The following is a 13818-nucleotide window of genomic DNA, read 5'->3' as shown; positions in this document are numbered from 1 at the left end:
CAGTAACAAAACAACAATAGGACTTTGTATAATCGGCTATAAAGAGCCATTCATTTTCAATGTAAAAGGGGGGGGAAACAACACCAGTGAACATAAAAAAGATCAAAATAAAAGGTTGATTCGGTCTCTTTTTCTATTGTTACGATTTTGTTTCCTTTATTTCCTTTTATTTTATTTCATTTTTGTTGTTTTTCTACAGTCTTTCTTAACTAAAACTAAACTAAAAAAGAAAATACCTGTTGGATTCGGAGGCTAGAGTCGGAGCCCTCCTTCGCCGTCACCGGAGTCGAACGGGGAGGAAGGTTTCTTCCTTTTATACTCGGTCCCTCGGTTGAGAAGGCCTAGCCTTCGAGGACACCGAAAGGAGGGTTGGAAAGCCTATTCCGCGCAACTCCGGCCACCGGCCGTGGAGGTGGTGCGACGGAGGCCTGAGTCTAAGGCCAGAAGTCGTGAGGGAGAGAGGGAAGAGGATGAGACTCAGTTTTTTAGGGAAAGGCAGAAAATGAAGCAAAAAAGAAAATTTTTTATTTTATAAGCATTTCAAACGGCGCCGTTTTGCGCCATAGCCCAGGCGTTGAAACGACGCCGTTCCAACCTGACCCGCGGGTGACCCGACACGAGGGGAGGGTCCGCGTGTTTTCGCTGGATGGGCTATTTGCGCGCTCAGTCCCTCCAGTTTAAAACGCATTGCAATTCGGTCCTTTATGCTATTTCCTTTATTTTTAATCTATCCTATAATTTTAATTTTATCTCCATCTGGCCCACTGTTGCGCTGCGTTTGAGGCGATTGGGTTATTTGCCCATTTGATCCCTTCGCTTTTACGCGCGCTTGCAATTAGGTCCTTCCGCCCCTTTTTATTTTTAAATTGGCCCAGAAATTTGTTTTATTTCGATTTAAGTCTCTTGTAATCATGTTTTTTTTCTTTTGCTCATTTATTTATTTATTATTATATTATTTTATTATTATTCATATATATATGTGCTTATATACTATATATATACGTCTAAATTATTACGAATCTATATATTTATAACTTTAATATTATCTAATAGTGATATTTATTATATATATTCAATATTTTTATATCTATCCTGCTTTTTATTTATTTAATATCTATATATTTATATACGTACACTACATAATATTTATACCACGCATAACAATATAATACACGTGCATACGAATATTTTATTTTTATGAGCATTTCTATTTCTTTATTTATGTATATACATGTATTTTATAATTATATACTTCTTTTTTGTATTTAACTTTATATTTTACCCCGTATAATTTGCTTCTAACATACATACATATGCATATATCACCATTTATTCATTATTATAATTATCATTTCATGTTGATTTATTTATTTATCTACATGTTCGTTATTATTGCTTAAATGTCTTTATCCTTGTTTGTTTATTTTTTATTTTGTTGACTTCTATTATTTACCATGCATAAAAATTTATAATTTGCTTTCACTATGATTTGTGTTTTATCTTACTTGATGTAACGATTTTTTTTAAATGGCATTTCGTGTTTGGATTCGAGAAGATCGTGCCCTAACTTACTGGGTTTCGATTTTCTCGATGAATCTAAAATACACGAATCTTTTCAAAATCAAGTTTTAAATGATCTCGAAATTTAAAAAAGGGATCGCATCCTAACTTACTGGTTATGATCTCATTTTTAAATTCAAGACGGCTAAAATTTCTTAAATAAACTTTTTCATTCGCGTATCGAGAATTTGAGATATTGTATTCTAACTTACTGAATATGATTCTTTTTTCTCGAATAACGTGAAATATCCTCCTTTTCTTGAAATTTTTAACATTTTAATAAAAGGATCATATTTTTAAAATTCTTTTAAATTCTCAATTTTCGACATTAAGACATTAGGTAATCAACTAAGGTACCAATTTTGGGCGTATCGAGGGTGCTAATCCTTCCTCGTGCGTAACCGACTCCCGAACCCGTTTTTCTGAATTTCGTGGACCAAACCTGTTATTTTAAGAAAATCAAACCGTTTTAAAAAAACAACCACTTTCAAGGTGATCCAATCACACCTCATAAAAAAGGATTGGTGGCGACTCCCGTTTCATTTTTCAAAATCCAAGTCGACCCCGTTTTCATCAAAAAATGGTGTCAACAGCATTCATAAAAAAAAAAACTAAACTTTGTACGTTAGCATGAGATAAAATGGCATGATACGTATTACTACTTAATTATTCCATAAACCAGGTTAAGTTTTAACATTTGTGGGTATATTTGAAGGTAGTGTAGTTTGAAATTAAATTCCATCATGTCATTGCAAGAAGAATACAAAGTTGGTGGAGAAAAATGGAATTTGGGTATCCCACAGATCAAAGAAGAAAAGAAATAAGATAATTAATGACCTTGACTTGACTCATCAATTCGTCATCTTCCCGTTGCTATTGATTGCTCAACCAAAAGGTTTTCAAACAAACACCCTTTTTGAAAAATCCACAGCCGGTAGAATCTACCAAAAACTCCATACTAATATAATATTACGAAGACTTATTCAAACCTACAGACCCAGTTTTTCTTGCCATTTTCTTGTAATCCCTTTGCATATGTTTGGACTCTTTCTTTACTTTTGCACTGTCAACATATATATATATATAAATATAAGCCCATGGTTAATGTTGATCTTTAAAGCTTGCATGTGCTAAAAAAACCAAGTTCAGTCTCAAAACATGAGTCTTATCAAGCACTCCATTAGAGGAAGATCAGAGTTGCAGGGTCCAAGGCCATCACCGTTAAAGGTTAGCCATTCTTCATCGTTGATCAAGAAAGCATCGCATGTTAATATTCGGAATCGAATCAATAGTAGCAGCAGTAAAGTAATCAATCCTGTGGTGATCTATTTGAGGTCGCCGAAGATTATCCATGTTAGACCCGAGGAGTTTATGAGCCTGGTACAACGCCTTACGGGGAAAGACTCGTCGTCAAGGGATGAATCGTGTAATCGGCTGCCGTCTTCTTCTTCTTCTTCTTGGAACATGGCGGCGGCGGAACCGGCCAAGGTGACTAAGAGAACATCAGCAGGAGATAATTTGTTTGATGCAGAAATGTCGAAGCTGGCTTTTAATGGGGTTGAACATGGTGATCAAATTCTTGAACTGTCTCCAACTTGGCTACGTTATTTAGCTTGTGTATAGAAGTTATGTTCTTGATTTTATGTGAAAATGTTACTACAAGCTAGCTAGATTTTGATAGTATAACAGTAAAATTTGTCTAAGAAGTTAAAGATTTTGATTGTTGTGGATCATTAGATAATCTGTTTGCTTCAAGGCTTTGAACTTTGGCTACTGAATTTATTTTCTCATTGTCTCAATCGATCTATTAAATTACTGGAAATCGAATTTCATGATTTTTTTATTTCCAATCTATAAATACCTCATTATTTTTTTTCTCACTTAATTTTTTTCAAATTCTCAAAAAAAATATTATTCTGTGTACTTCATTTATTGGGAGAAATGGTGGATAACGCATTGCAAATTATGTTGTGAATATGGTAAAGTTTCAAACCTGTTTTTTTTTTTACAATTTTTTTAGGATATTGCAAAATTAAATTTTAATGTTGTATTTTTTTGAATATTGAAATGATCAAGTTCTTTAATTTCTACATAATAATATGGAATTCTCGAAGGTTGATGAAGGTAGCAAAAGAGTACTTGGAAACAGTTGGTTTGTGACATCTATGATGACGAAGTTTGTTATGATATTGAAATTGTCAGCTGCTATTAAAAATCGGTTTCATTTTGGGCACTAAAAAAATTTTATTGAGTAAAATGAAAACTTATTAAAATTGAGTGTCTAAAATGAATGAAAAATAACATTAAATTAACAAAATATGACCAAAATGAAAACTGTTTTTAACGGCAATGCTTAGAAAGCAAACTTTTTTTTCGGTACTCAAAATAAAAATTTATAAAGTTGGAAACCAAGTTATATTAAATAATTACTTAGCTTCTTTAAATCTTCTAAAAAACCAAAAATAAATCTCTCCATTTTTTTAGTGTAGAAAATGGTTGATTCAAGGTTCTAAGAACTAAAACGTTACAAATTATGCAATCAATATGGTAAACTTTTATATTTTTTAATTTTTATGAAAATATTTTTAAGATATTGCAAAATTAAATATTAATATTGTGTTTTTTGAATAGTAAAATAATCGAGTTCTTCAACTTCGACATAATTTGGAATTCTCGAAGGTTAATGCAAGCATCAAAGGACACTTTGAGACAATTGATTTGTGGCATCTATGATGAAAAAGTTCATTATGATATTGAAGTTATTAGCTACCGTTAAAAGTCGTTTTCATTTTGGTCAAAAAAATAATTTAATAACCAAAACAAAATTTTATTAAAGTTGGGTGACTAAAATGAATGCCAAATAACATTAAATTTACGACAAATGACTAAAATAAAAACAATTTTAACGATAGTGCCTAAAACATAAACCATTTTTGGTGCTTAAAATAAAAGCTTATAAAAGTTGGATGACCAACTATATAATTTACCCTTCTATAAATTAATCACTTTTAACTTTTTTTTAATCTTATTAAAAAAAATCTCTCTAACTTTTTCTCTTAAACCCCCTCCAAAAAAAAAACAGAATCTCTTATAAATTTTCTATATATTTCTACTTTACATCTAATAATTTTAAGCTTAAATAATAATAATAATAATAATAATAATAATAATAGTCACTCTCCCATAAACTACTCACCCATTAAAAAAAATACAATAAAATTAATAAACTACATGAATTAGTATTAATATACTTCCTTGTGAAAAAAGATTAATTTTAGTACACATGTACAATTCTAAAAAAATAACACTTGTTTAAAAAAAAATTATTTTACTAAACTTTAGTGTGGTACATGTCACTCAATTAACTTTTCTGATGACTTTAGATTCCACTTGTATATAAAATATTTATTTTAAAATTATATATATTTGATTATTATAATTTTAGAAAAAAAAGGAGAAGAGAATGATTTGAGTTAAATCCGTACCATTTAGATGTTTAGATGAGTGTTTTAACCTATATAATTTTAAGTTATCGGGTTTTTAAAATTGTTATTGTAATATTTTTCTGTTCGCATTATTTGTATCAATTGAATGGTCTCATTCATTTTCTCTTTTATAATTAAGTGTTTTTTCACGAAATAGTTTTGAATGTCACAAGTTTGTAAACTAAAATTTAAACAATTTTTTTTTTATCTCAGGCATTAATCATCATATCGAATTGAATCTAAGGTATGATCCACCATATTGACCGTCAAATCGTTACTTAGAGTTTGCTAGCCATACTTAAAAGAAAACCTTATCCGCCCAATGAATTAAATAAAGTTTTCGAAAATTTTTAAATAGTTCAATGATTATTTTGTAACTTTTTGAAATTAAGTGACTAAAATGTAAATTTACTAATAATTTAGTGACTTTAAGTGTAATTTAACTTAGTTTTTTCATTTCCAACCGGGAATTTGATAACGGCCGGATAACGCCGTCAGTTGCTGGGGGGAAAATCCAAATGTTCAAAAAACAAATAAAACTCCAAAAAAATTTCAGCTTTTCAACTTTACCGCAATTTCTCAGTCACACTCTCTCACTCTCCCTTCTCCTTCCTCTCCATGATTTGCCCTAATAATTTCATTCACTTCGGGGCAAATTAATTATCTTTCTCCAAAACCCTAGATTAATATCCGATTGGGAGATACCCCGATTTTCTTGGATTCTTTAATCGGTGCATTTCTTCGCTGTGGTAAAACTCGGATGTGAATATTATTTTTATATGAAATCTATTTGGTTTGTCACCGATATATATTTATTCTGATTTTGAGATTATGAGCAGCAAAAATGCCTATATTATTTCGATTGTTTGTACTTTTTTCAGATTAGGAAGAAATCGGCATAATTGCTGGTATTGATTTACTATTTTAGGTAAAGTAATCGCGATTATTGTTTGAGTGGACTCTCGGATATGGCGAAGGTAGCTGCGCATAGTGCCTTAACTTCTACTTCGCAACAAATTGGCGGGGATGCTCTCAGAATTGGTACATCAGTTAAAAGGAAGACCCCTTCGGAACTTAGAGTATTGTTTTCCCCCTCTAACTTTTACTAGCATTGTTGGGATTGGGCATTTTGATTTCGGTGATCTTTTATGAATATGATCGAGTACATTAAATTTATTGTTGGGGTTGGGCATTTTAATTGTTCGGGGGTGGGGAAGATGTTTTGATAATGCAATAGCACATTAAAGAGATAAATTTATCGTTTGTCTCCAGTATCTTTTTAGGCAATGGCTTCTTTGGTTATATATATTTTAATTTGTCAGAGAATAGTTCACTGCTTCAAGTTTCCTCTGTCCCCTAAATCATAGCTCTGATCATGATAGTTAATTTGTTCATTCTTCTTATGTATAGTTAATTTGTTCATTCTTCTTATGTACCTTTTTCTCATATTTTCTCATTTTCAGCTGTACTTTTTCTACATCATTTGGTCTAGAACTTAGAGTAATTGATGCTAAATAGACAGCAGTTTAGTTAACTTCATGAGGAAGTGTATTTTCTAGTCTTATGCTTTATAGTAAGTGTTTATATAACAGGGGGAACAATTAAAGCGGACAAATGTTGCCGAGCATGTTAGTAAATCTTTGGCCCCAAGGTAAGAGTTGTTATTCTCTTCCTTCTGTCCAGTGCTATTCCTCTTTGTTTACAGTTATTTTTTTAAGTTGCAACCATCTTAAAAATTTGTTTTTTTCCCCCATTGGTCATGCTAGTGAGATGGAGAATGGACTCAAAAAAGCAGATCCGCAGAGAAATCCAAAATATGTTGACATCCGTATGGATGAAGTATTTCCTGCCAAGAAACCGAGATTCAAGCTGCCTTCAGGAAAAGAAAATGCCAAGGTTACATCTCCAGAAAATGCATATGATAGAAATATCTTAATGCAGCTAAAGTTTTTATTAGTCATAAGTTAATAACTAGTTCATTGATTTGTTCAATCGTGCTATTATTTTGCAGGAAAATAGTCCAATTGAGCAAACTAGCAGCCTAAAGAAAATCTCTGCTTTTTCAAAATTGGCTGCCAAGAGAAGGCAACAGCTTTCATGGTATGTATATGTCCTAGTATTCCATATCTGGTACATAATAATTAGACTTACTATTTGAATTTTTTGGTCATGCATTGTTGCTTTACAGTCCAGAGGGTTCTGTTGCTTCTGTTGATGTTCCAAAAGATGATGTGCCCCATCGAACACTTGAAAAATGCAATCAGGGTACATTTCTCAGTGTTACCGAGCTTTCAACAGGGGGCCAAAAGTTATCAGGCTTGGCAGCTGTTGACATGGTATATGCTTTTAGCAGCTTTGAGCTTTGATTACGTTGATGATGTTCCCCCCCCCCCCCTAAATCAACTACCAATTGTTTTGTAGGATAAAGCATTGAAAGGACTAGCTGCTTGTGAAGCAATCCCGAATATACCTCCTGAGTCTTCTGAAAGATTTGATGATATTTCATCAGGGAACTTCTGCTCTGATTTCCATGTCACAGGACAGAAGATTCCTCTGGATTTTACTTTGAAAACTTATGCACAATTGGTGTCCTCCTCCCCAGTGAATTGGTGAATAAACCTGGTTTTTTTAATATATATTTCTTCTACTTGGAGATATGATCATGTTTTTTTGCAAGATTTTTATTTTTCTTGTACATGCATGCACATATATATAATATTGTTTTGTGGATTTCAGGTTACATAGGTCAATGATGTGTGGTACATATAATGGTATGCCTCAATTTACCTCACATTCTGGTTATTCCAAGGGAAAAAGTATTTGCAGTGCTTCTCAGACCAGGCTGGCTTCCCAAGTGTTGAATTCTAATGCATTACATTCTTGGATTTATCCTCAATCTACCATACCACCTTCTCTCATTTCAGTATTGATGTCAGTAGCAGCAGATGGAGGTTTGTTTAATGAAATTTTTGTGTTAAATTCCCTCTCCAAATCCTTCTTGTTTGTACACCGACAAACAAACACATGCCTCGAGTGTTCCTTCTCCATCTATCTGTTTTTATTTAACTGATGTTGTCACTTGTTCTCCAGTTGAAATGGATTTCTTAAGAAAACGACTTGGGGCATGGGAGGAATCATTTCGAAGTCTCTACTATATGTTTCGGGAGAATGCTTGTTGCATATTTTATGGTAAATATTTGTCATGCTTATGACTTTTCTCCTTATCTATTTCCACCTTTGAAACCGTGTTCCAATCTTCTTCCACTGTCGATTGAATTAAGTCTTGAGGATGATGTTTTCTCTTGTCCTGAGAACATCTAGGTATTTTATTTAGTGCACACACATGCCTGCAACTACATGTCTTGTAATGCTTGCATTTTCTTGTTCAATTCTATTCTGCTTGTGTCTCATTGTTGGTAAATACCATGTGCATCTCATGCATATGCTTACTCAGGGGATTGTATTTGCTATGTGTTGCTGAGTCCTTTTCTGAAGAACACATACATGCTCTCCATCAGCCAAGAAGTTCTACTTTGTTTCATCCTTGATTTCACATTGTCTTTCTTCTTTTCATGACTGAATTCTGCTTTAAGTTTTATGTTGGAATGTAATGCTCACTTAATTTGTTTAAAAGCATAAAACTATATCGTGGTAATTATTTTTTTGGAAACTTTCTAGTGTGTACTTCACATTTTGTGGTGATGTTTGCTGCTGCTGATGGCTCGGGAAGAAGTAGATCATACCATGCTTATATCTCTCAGTCAACTAGAGGTTTGAGGTCATCACTAAAGGAGCAAGTAAGATGCCACTCTTAACTAGTTAAACTATTGCATAGTGTTAGTAATCATGATTACTATAAACTCCATGGAAGACCATATCTGATTAATACTAAACATGGCCTTTTAGAGAGTTTTCTGTAACAGTATTCCGGTCATGTGGTATGAACTGCAAGGGTGCAAAGTGATTTTGCTTCTCTATATAGCTTGTTGGCATATCTGTATGGAAGCGATTATGCTATTATATAAATGCTTCATTCTAAATTCTCTTTTTATTTCACTTTCTGATCTAATTGAATTAAAGTTTAATGATGCTCTGATCCAATTCATTGTAACCTAATAAGTGGTGGTAATGAGGTAAAGAACTTATAAGATGCCTTTTTTTACACATCTAGTGATGATTTTATAGATATGGGGCTTGGTTGTAGTGTTCATGGCAGTATTATAAAATAAAATGGTAGACTGATGGCGTAATAGTTAAAGCAGCAGTACCTAAAGCTAAAACTTAGGGTGTGTTTGATAAACCATTTAAAAGTTTTCATTTCATTGCAAATGAAAACTTTCAACATTTGATATTTTTAAATGCGTTTTTGATAATCATTTTAATTTTTTACTTAATATAAAATTTTCAACAAAAAAAGTGTTGAATAAGATAAGTAAATAGGTAGCTACTTATCACTTAATGTAGAAAATATTAAGTCGATTTTACTTCATTAAAAAATTGAAATAAACTACCCTTTTAAAAAAATGAGATATTCAAATTACCCTATTAATCTTTCATCCAAAACTATCCAAAATAATATAAATTAATAGGATTAAAATTAAAAATAAATAATGTTTTAAAAATTGATATTTATTTTTATCAAACAACATAATTATATTCTGTACTTATATTTACTAATTTACCAAACAAATTTTTAATATAAGTTCATCACTTATAAAAAATTTCAGTACTTAATTCAGTTTATCAAACACACCCTTACTTAAAAGCAAGTTTTGCTCATGCTAGTACTATAGAGAAGTTATTGCTGAATTTACAAACATTTCTGCTGCACCGCTTGAAATGGCTGTTAGTTTCAGATTTTTTTCTTGTTTTAGAAGCAAAAGTAGACCAATAGTTTCTAAAGTCTGAGAATTGATACAAGCTTTTGCCAACCCAACTTGTGACTGTGGAAGAGGGTACATGAGCAATAGGAGATTGTCCATGTCGTTTATGTTGTTCTCTTTTTAGGAAGCTATAGAGGTTGGATCAATCAGCTGTAGTTTTAATTGAAATAATATATTCATCAGCTTCTATGCTGGTCATTTATATATAGCTATTTGATTAATTTTCTTGCTTTATTAATGTCCGATGCTGACTTTTTCTCTCTACCGGTTTTCTTTAATGTTTCCTAGGATGTTTCTTTTTCTATGCCTCTTTGCCATTCTTATGTAGAACACGTCACCACTGAGGATCTCTTAGAGCTTTCAGAAATTGAGAAGCATAATCTGGGTCAGGTTTGTCCATCATCTTGTGCTGATAGTTTATGTAATTTGACTTCTGACTGAATTTATGCCTTGGGATGGACCATGGGTTGCTTTTTTGGTGAAATATTTTGAGACAAAAATCAGACTGTCAGTTTGATAATTCAGTTGAGAATCTTGCTCCACCTGCTTTTTGTTCTGGAATTGTTAACTGCTTGATATAGAACCAAGTTCCTTAAAAGATTTGGGCATTTTGATTTGGATGTGTTATATTCTTGTTTCCCTTCCATTTTCATTTTAGTGTCCTTTTCGTGTCCTGCGTGCTACTAAGTTGGTATCCAAGTTTCAACTTTAAACTTGTGACTTAAAAAATTCTAAAACGCATTTAGAAATATTACCAGTTGCAACTGAGCACTTGTAGAAACCCACAAGCTAAGTAATAGTAGTGGTCCCTTGCATTCATCTCCTAAGTGATTGTGCGTTTCTAAAGAGGATGCTTAAACTGAAACAAAACTTCATTGTAACTATTACACCTCTTTGCTCGTGGTTTGGGATATCAGTTCATTTTTCTTATGCTTAGTATTCATTCCAGTACTTTTGAAATTGCTGCAGACTCGACGCATGAATTCCTTCTCTGATGTTGATAATACTCCACAGTCTTTGCTGGCTTTCAGTGGAAAGGAGAATGTACATGGTTTGTATGAGATTTTGTTAAATTATCGGTGAGTTCATTTCTTTAATTCACACAAATTGCTCAGTAAACTAATATATGATTTCAAGTTCTCGTTTGATCATGTTGAAAGAGATAGTAGTTCCCTTTTATTAGGGGTGTGCATTTAGTAGTTTGGTTTTATATATCAATAATCGAATAAGCCATCAAAATGGAATAAACTGAACCAACTCTATTGCCAAAACTGAATTAATTGAACCAAACTTCTTTGGTTCAGTTTGGTCAGGGTTTTAGGTTTTTGTCTTTTAAAAAAAAAGATTTATTTATAAATTAAAATAAAAAATTATCATTGTAATTTACAAATTTTAGAATTATAAGATTTATCATTATGCAAATGTCGATTGAATTCTTTTATTGTTTGATTATAATAAATAAAAGAAAAAGGCAACAAATTTGAGGAAATAAATGTATTATCGGTTTTTACAAAAAATGCTATATTTTATTAAGCATGTATTATAATTGATACTTATTTACAATATTTGATATTTAACATTTAATGCATTGGTCAGGTTTTTATTGTTTGAATTCTTTTATCGGATGGGTTTACAAGGATGGATTTTAGGTTTAGTTTTAGGTTTTTTTTTTTAGATTAAATTAATTAGTTGGATTGGGTTATTCAGATGTTTTATATTTTGTTTTATATTTTATATTTTGGGTGCGGTTATTTTATTTTAATTTTTGGTTGGGTTTCTATTTTGAGTTTAGTTGTGTTGTGTTGGGTTTTGTATGGATATTTGGTTGGATATGGGGTATTTATTATTTTAAAAATTAATCAGTTTATTCAGTTTGAATATCCAAAACTGATAACTAACTGAATAAATTGCCAAAACCGATTAAGCAAACCAAATAAATCGAAAATTGAATAAATTGACTTACTTCGGTTAAATCATTCAGTTTATTTAGTTTGATTGACTTTTTGCTTGCCTATACCTTTTATCTGCATTGTCTTGCCAGTTGCTAGTTGCTACTATATGTGACTATTTTCTGTCTATCCATGTTTAGATCTTTCTTGACTTTTTTGAATACCGCGGATGTTCCTCTATTATATTCGCCTGTGCCATTTCAACATGCTGCTCTTTCTGTCCCTGAGGTGAGTGACATTTCTAGAAATAATATTTTCATCTCTTTTAGACTTCGTTGGTTGTAAATACTAAATGTTTATTTAGTCACATAATCTGGTCCACTACCCTTAATGCCTCTTCTGTATGACATCTTTTTTACTTGTGTTGCCATCGAATGGCTGTTTGACATAAACATCACATTTTTCTTGTCACATAAAATAAGGATTAATACAGAAAACTTGATCATGCTACTTAGCAAAACCTGGTTATATGTTTAAATGTGATTTTGATGTTTAGGTTAGATGCATGGAGATAAAAAGACCTGATCGTGGTGCTGCTCTTCCCCATGGATCAATCTTGAAAGACAGTTGCTCCATGCCAAATTCATCTGCTGGTCTTTGCTATAGCATTGAAATCAAGGATTCATACATTCCCCCTTGGATTATCAGCAACATGTGTGCTCAAATGGTCTCTAAAGGACAAAGCTTCGAAGCAAGGTATGCTATACTTTCTTTTCCTTATATCAAATTATTGCATTTTATAAGATTTCTTAACATTTGTTATATAGGGTTATTAAATGGATCTTCATCATGTAAATTAACATACTAGTTACAAATGCTAGGAGTCGTTTAGTTCTCAGAATGTAAGATTAGCTCTAGGAACAAGATTATTATAACATAAAATTGTTTAGTACATTTTATTAAGTTGCCATTAATAGAAAATAAAGATGAAAAAGTTATAAAACTATGCTTAGAGTAAAACTCAACTACGAAAATATAGAAAAAATTAAGACAATAATATAATAATATATAAAATGTAATAGTAATAGGCAAATTTCACTTATAGTAAATAAACAAATATAGTTGAAATGTTACTTGAGAGAATATATTAAAAAACTAGAGAATTTGACATCTGTATTTTATTATTTTTTCGTTTTGGTTTAATGAAAATGGATTAAAGTCATTAAAAATGGGGTAAAACTATAAAAAATCTGACACTACTACGATAATGTAAGATTATCTAAAGAAAAGGTGGTAATGAAATTATTCCTGTATATTTCAAAAATTTGATACTGTTGGTATTATTATCATTATACTGTCTCAAGATAAATTTACTCCATCCAAACATGAGATTGTATAGATTACCACTGGTAATTTTCAGCTTTTCAAAATTTGACACTTGGTAATATCATTCTGATAGTATCTGGGTGGTTTTCAGCTTTACAACGGAGCATACCTCAGTTGGGTTAAATATTGGAGTGGGGGCAGTTTGTGAAATTGGTGATAGTAGTGAAGCCACTCAAGAAACAATAGGGTATGCTTTTGATATTCCTGGAGTTATGGTTTCCCCTCATTTGAATTCAGGTTTAGTAAAGGGGTTGAAATACTGCAATGATGCATATATAGTGTCTCTAACCCCTCTATGATATAATCTTGATACTCAATCATCTCCACACCCAAAAAAACTATATTAATGCCTTTATATATGTATTCTTATATGATTGACTATAATTTTATTAATGCCTTTATTACATTTGTTGAGGTTGAATCCTTCTTTCATTAACTAGAAGCTGCTGGTTTTTGGCTTTGAATTTTTGTTGGTTATTTTCTTTTCTTATTTTTTAGATTATCAAATTAATGTGCATTTACCTAAAATGTATATAAATATCGTATTTTTTTGGTGAAAAATTGAACTTCATTCATTTAAAACAAAATAAGGAGTTCACAGTTCACACTCTCCCC

The 13818-nt window shown here is 31.6% G+C and overlaps 2 protein-coding genes across 3 annotated transcripts; both read left to right on the top strand.

Moving 5' to 3' along the window:
* Window positions 1-2426: 2426 nt before the first annotated feature.
* On the top strand, window positions 2427-3402 carry LOC107925624 (uncharacterized). The gene is made up of 2 exons (XM_041087609.1): window positions 2427-2787; window positions 2905-3402. Exons 1-2 carry the CDS (start codon window positions 2719-2721, stop codon window positions 3181-3183), a joined length of 348 nt encoding a protein of 115 aa, XP_040943543.1. The 5' UTR covers window positions 2427-2718; the 3' UTR covers window positions 3184-3402.
* Window positions 3403-5549: 2147 nt separating this feature from the next.
* On the top strand, window positions 5550-13624 carry LOC107925687 (protein downstream neighbor of Son). 2 transcript variants are annotated; one of them, XM_016856401.2, is made up of 15 exons: window positions 5550-5794; window positions 5974-6124; window positions 6638-6696; window positions 6812-6941; window positions 7057-7145; window positions 7234-7381; window positions 7467-7654; window positions 7782-7996; window positions 8136-8234; window positions 8724-8842; window positions 10217-10318; window positions 10898-11007; window positions 12018-12105; window positions 12374-12573; window positions 13295-13624. In XM_016856401.2, exons 2-15 carry the CDS (start codon window positions 6014-6016, stop codon window positions 13500-13502), a joined length of 1866 nt encoding a protein of 621 aa, XP_016711890.2. In that variant the 5' UTR covers window positions 5550-5794; window positions 5974-6013; the 3' UTR covers window positions 13503-13624. The 2 variants fall into 2 exon arrangements, with proteins under 2 accessions (XP_016711890.2, XP_016711891.2); XM_016856402.2 differs by having other exon boundaries at window positions 5552-5794; window positions 5927-6124.
* The last annotated feature ends 194 nt before the right edge of the window (window positions 13625-13818 follow it).

Source organism: Gossypium hirsutum, chromosome D01, assembly GCF_007990345.1.
Source record: "Gossypium hirsutum isolate 1008001.06 chromosome D01, Gossypium_hirsutum_v2.1, whole genome shotgun sequence".
In the NCBI taxonomy this organism is placed as follows: Eukaryota; Viridiplantae; Streptophyta; class Magnoliopsida; order Malvales; family Malvaceae; genus Gossypium; species Gossypium hirsutum.
Note: the sequence above shows the minus strand (reverse complement) of the source record. Positions and strands in the feature narration are given on the sequence as shown.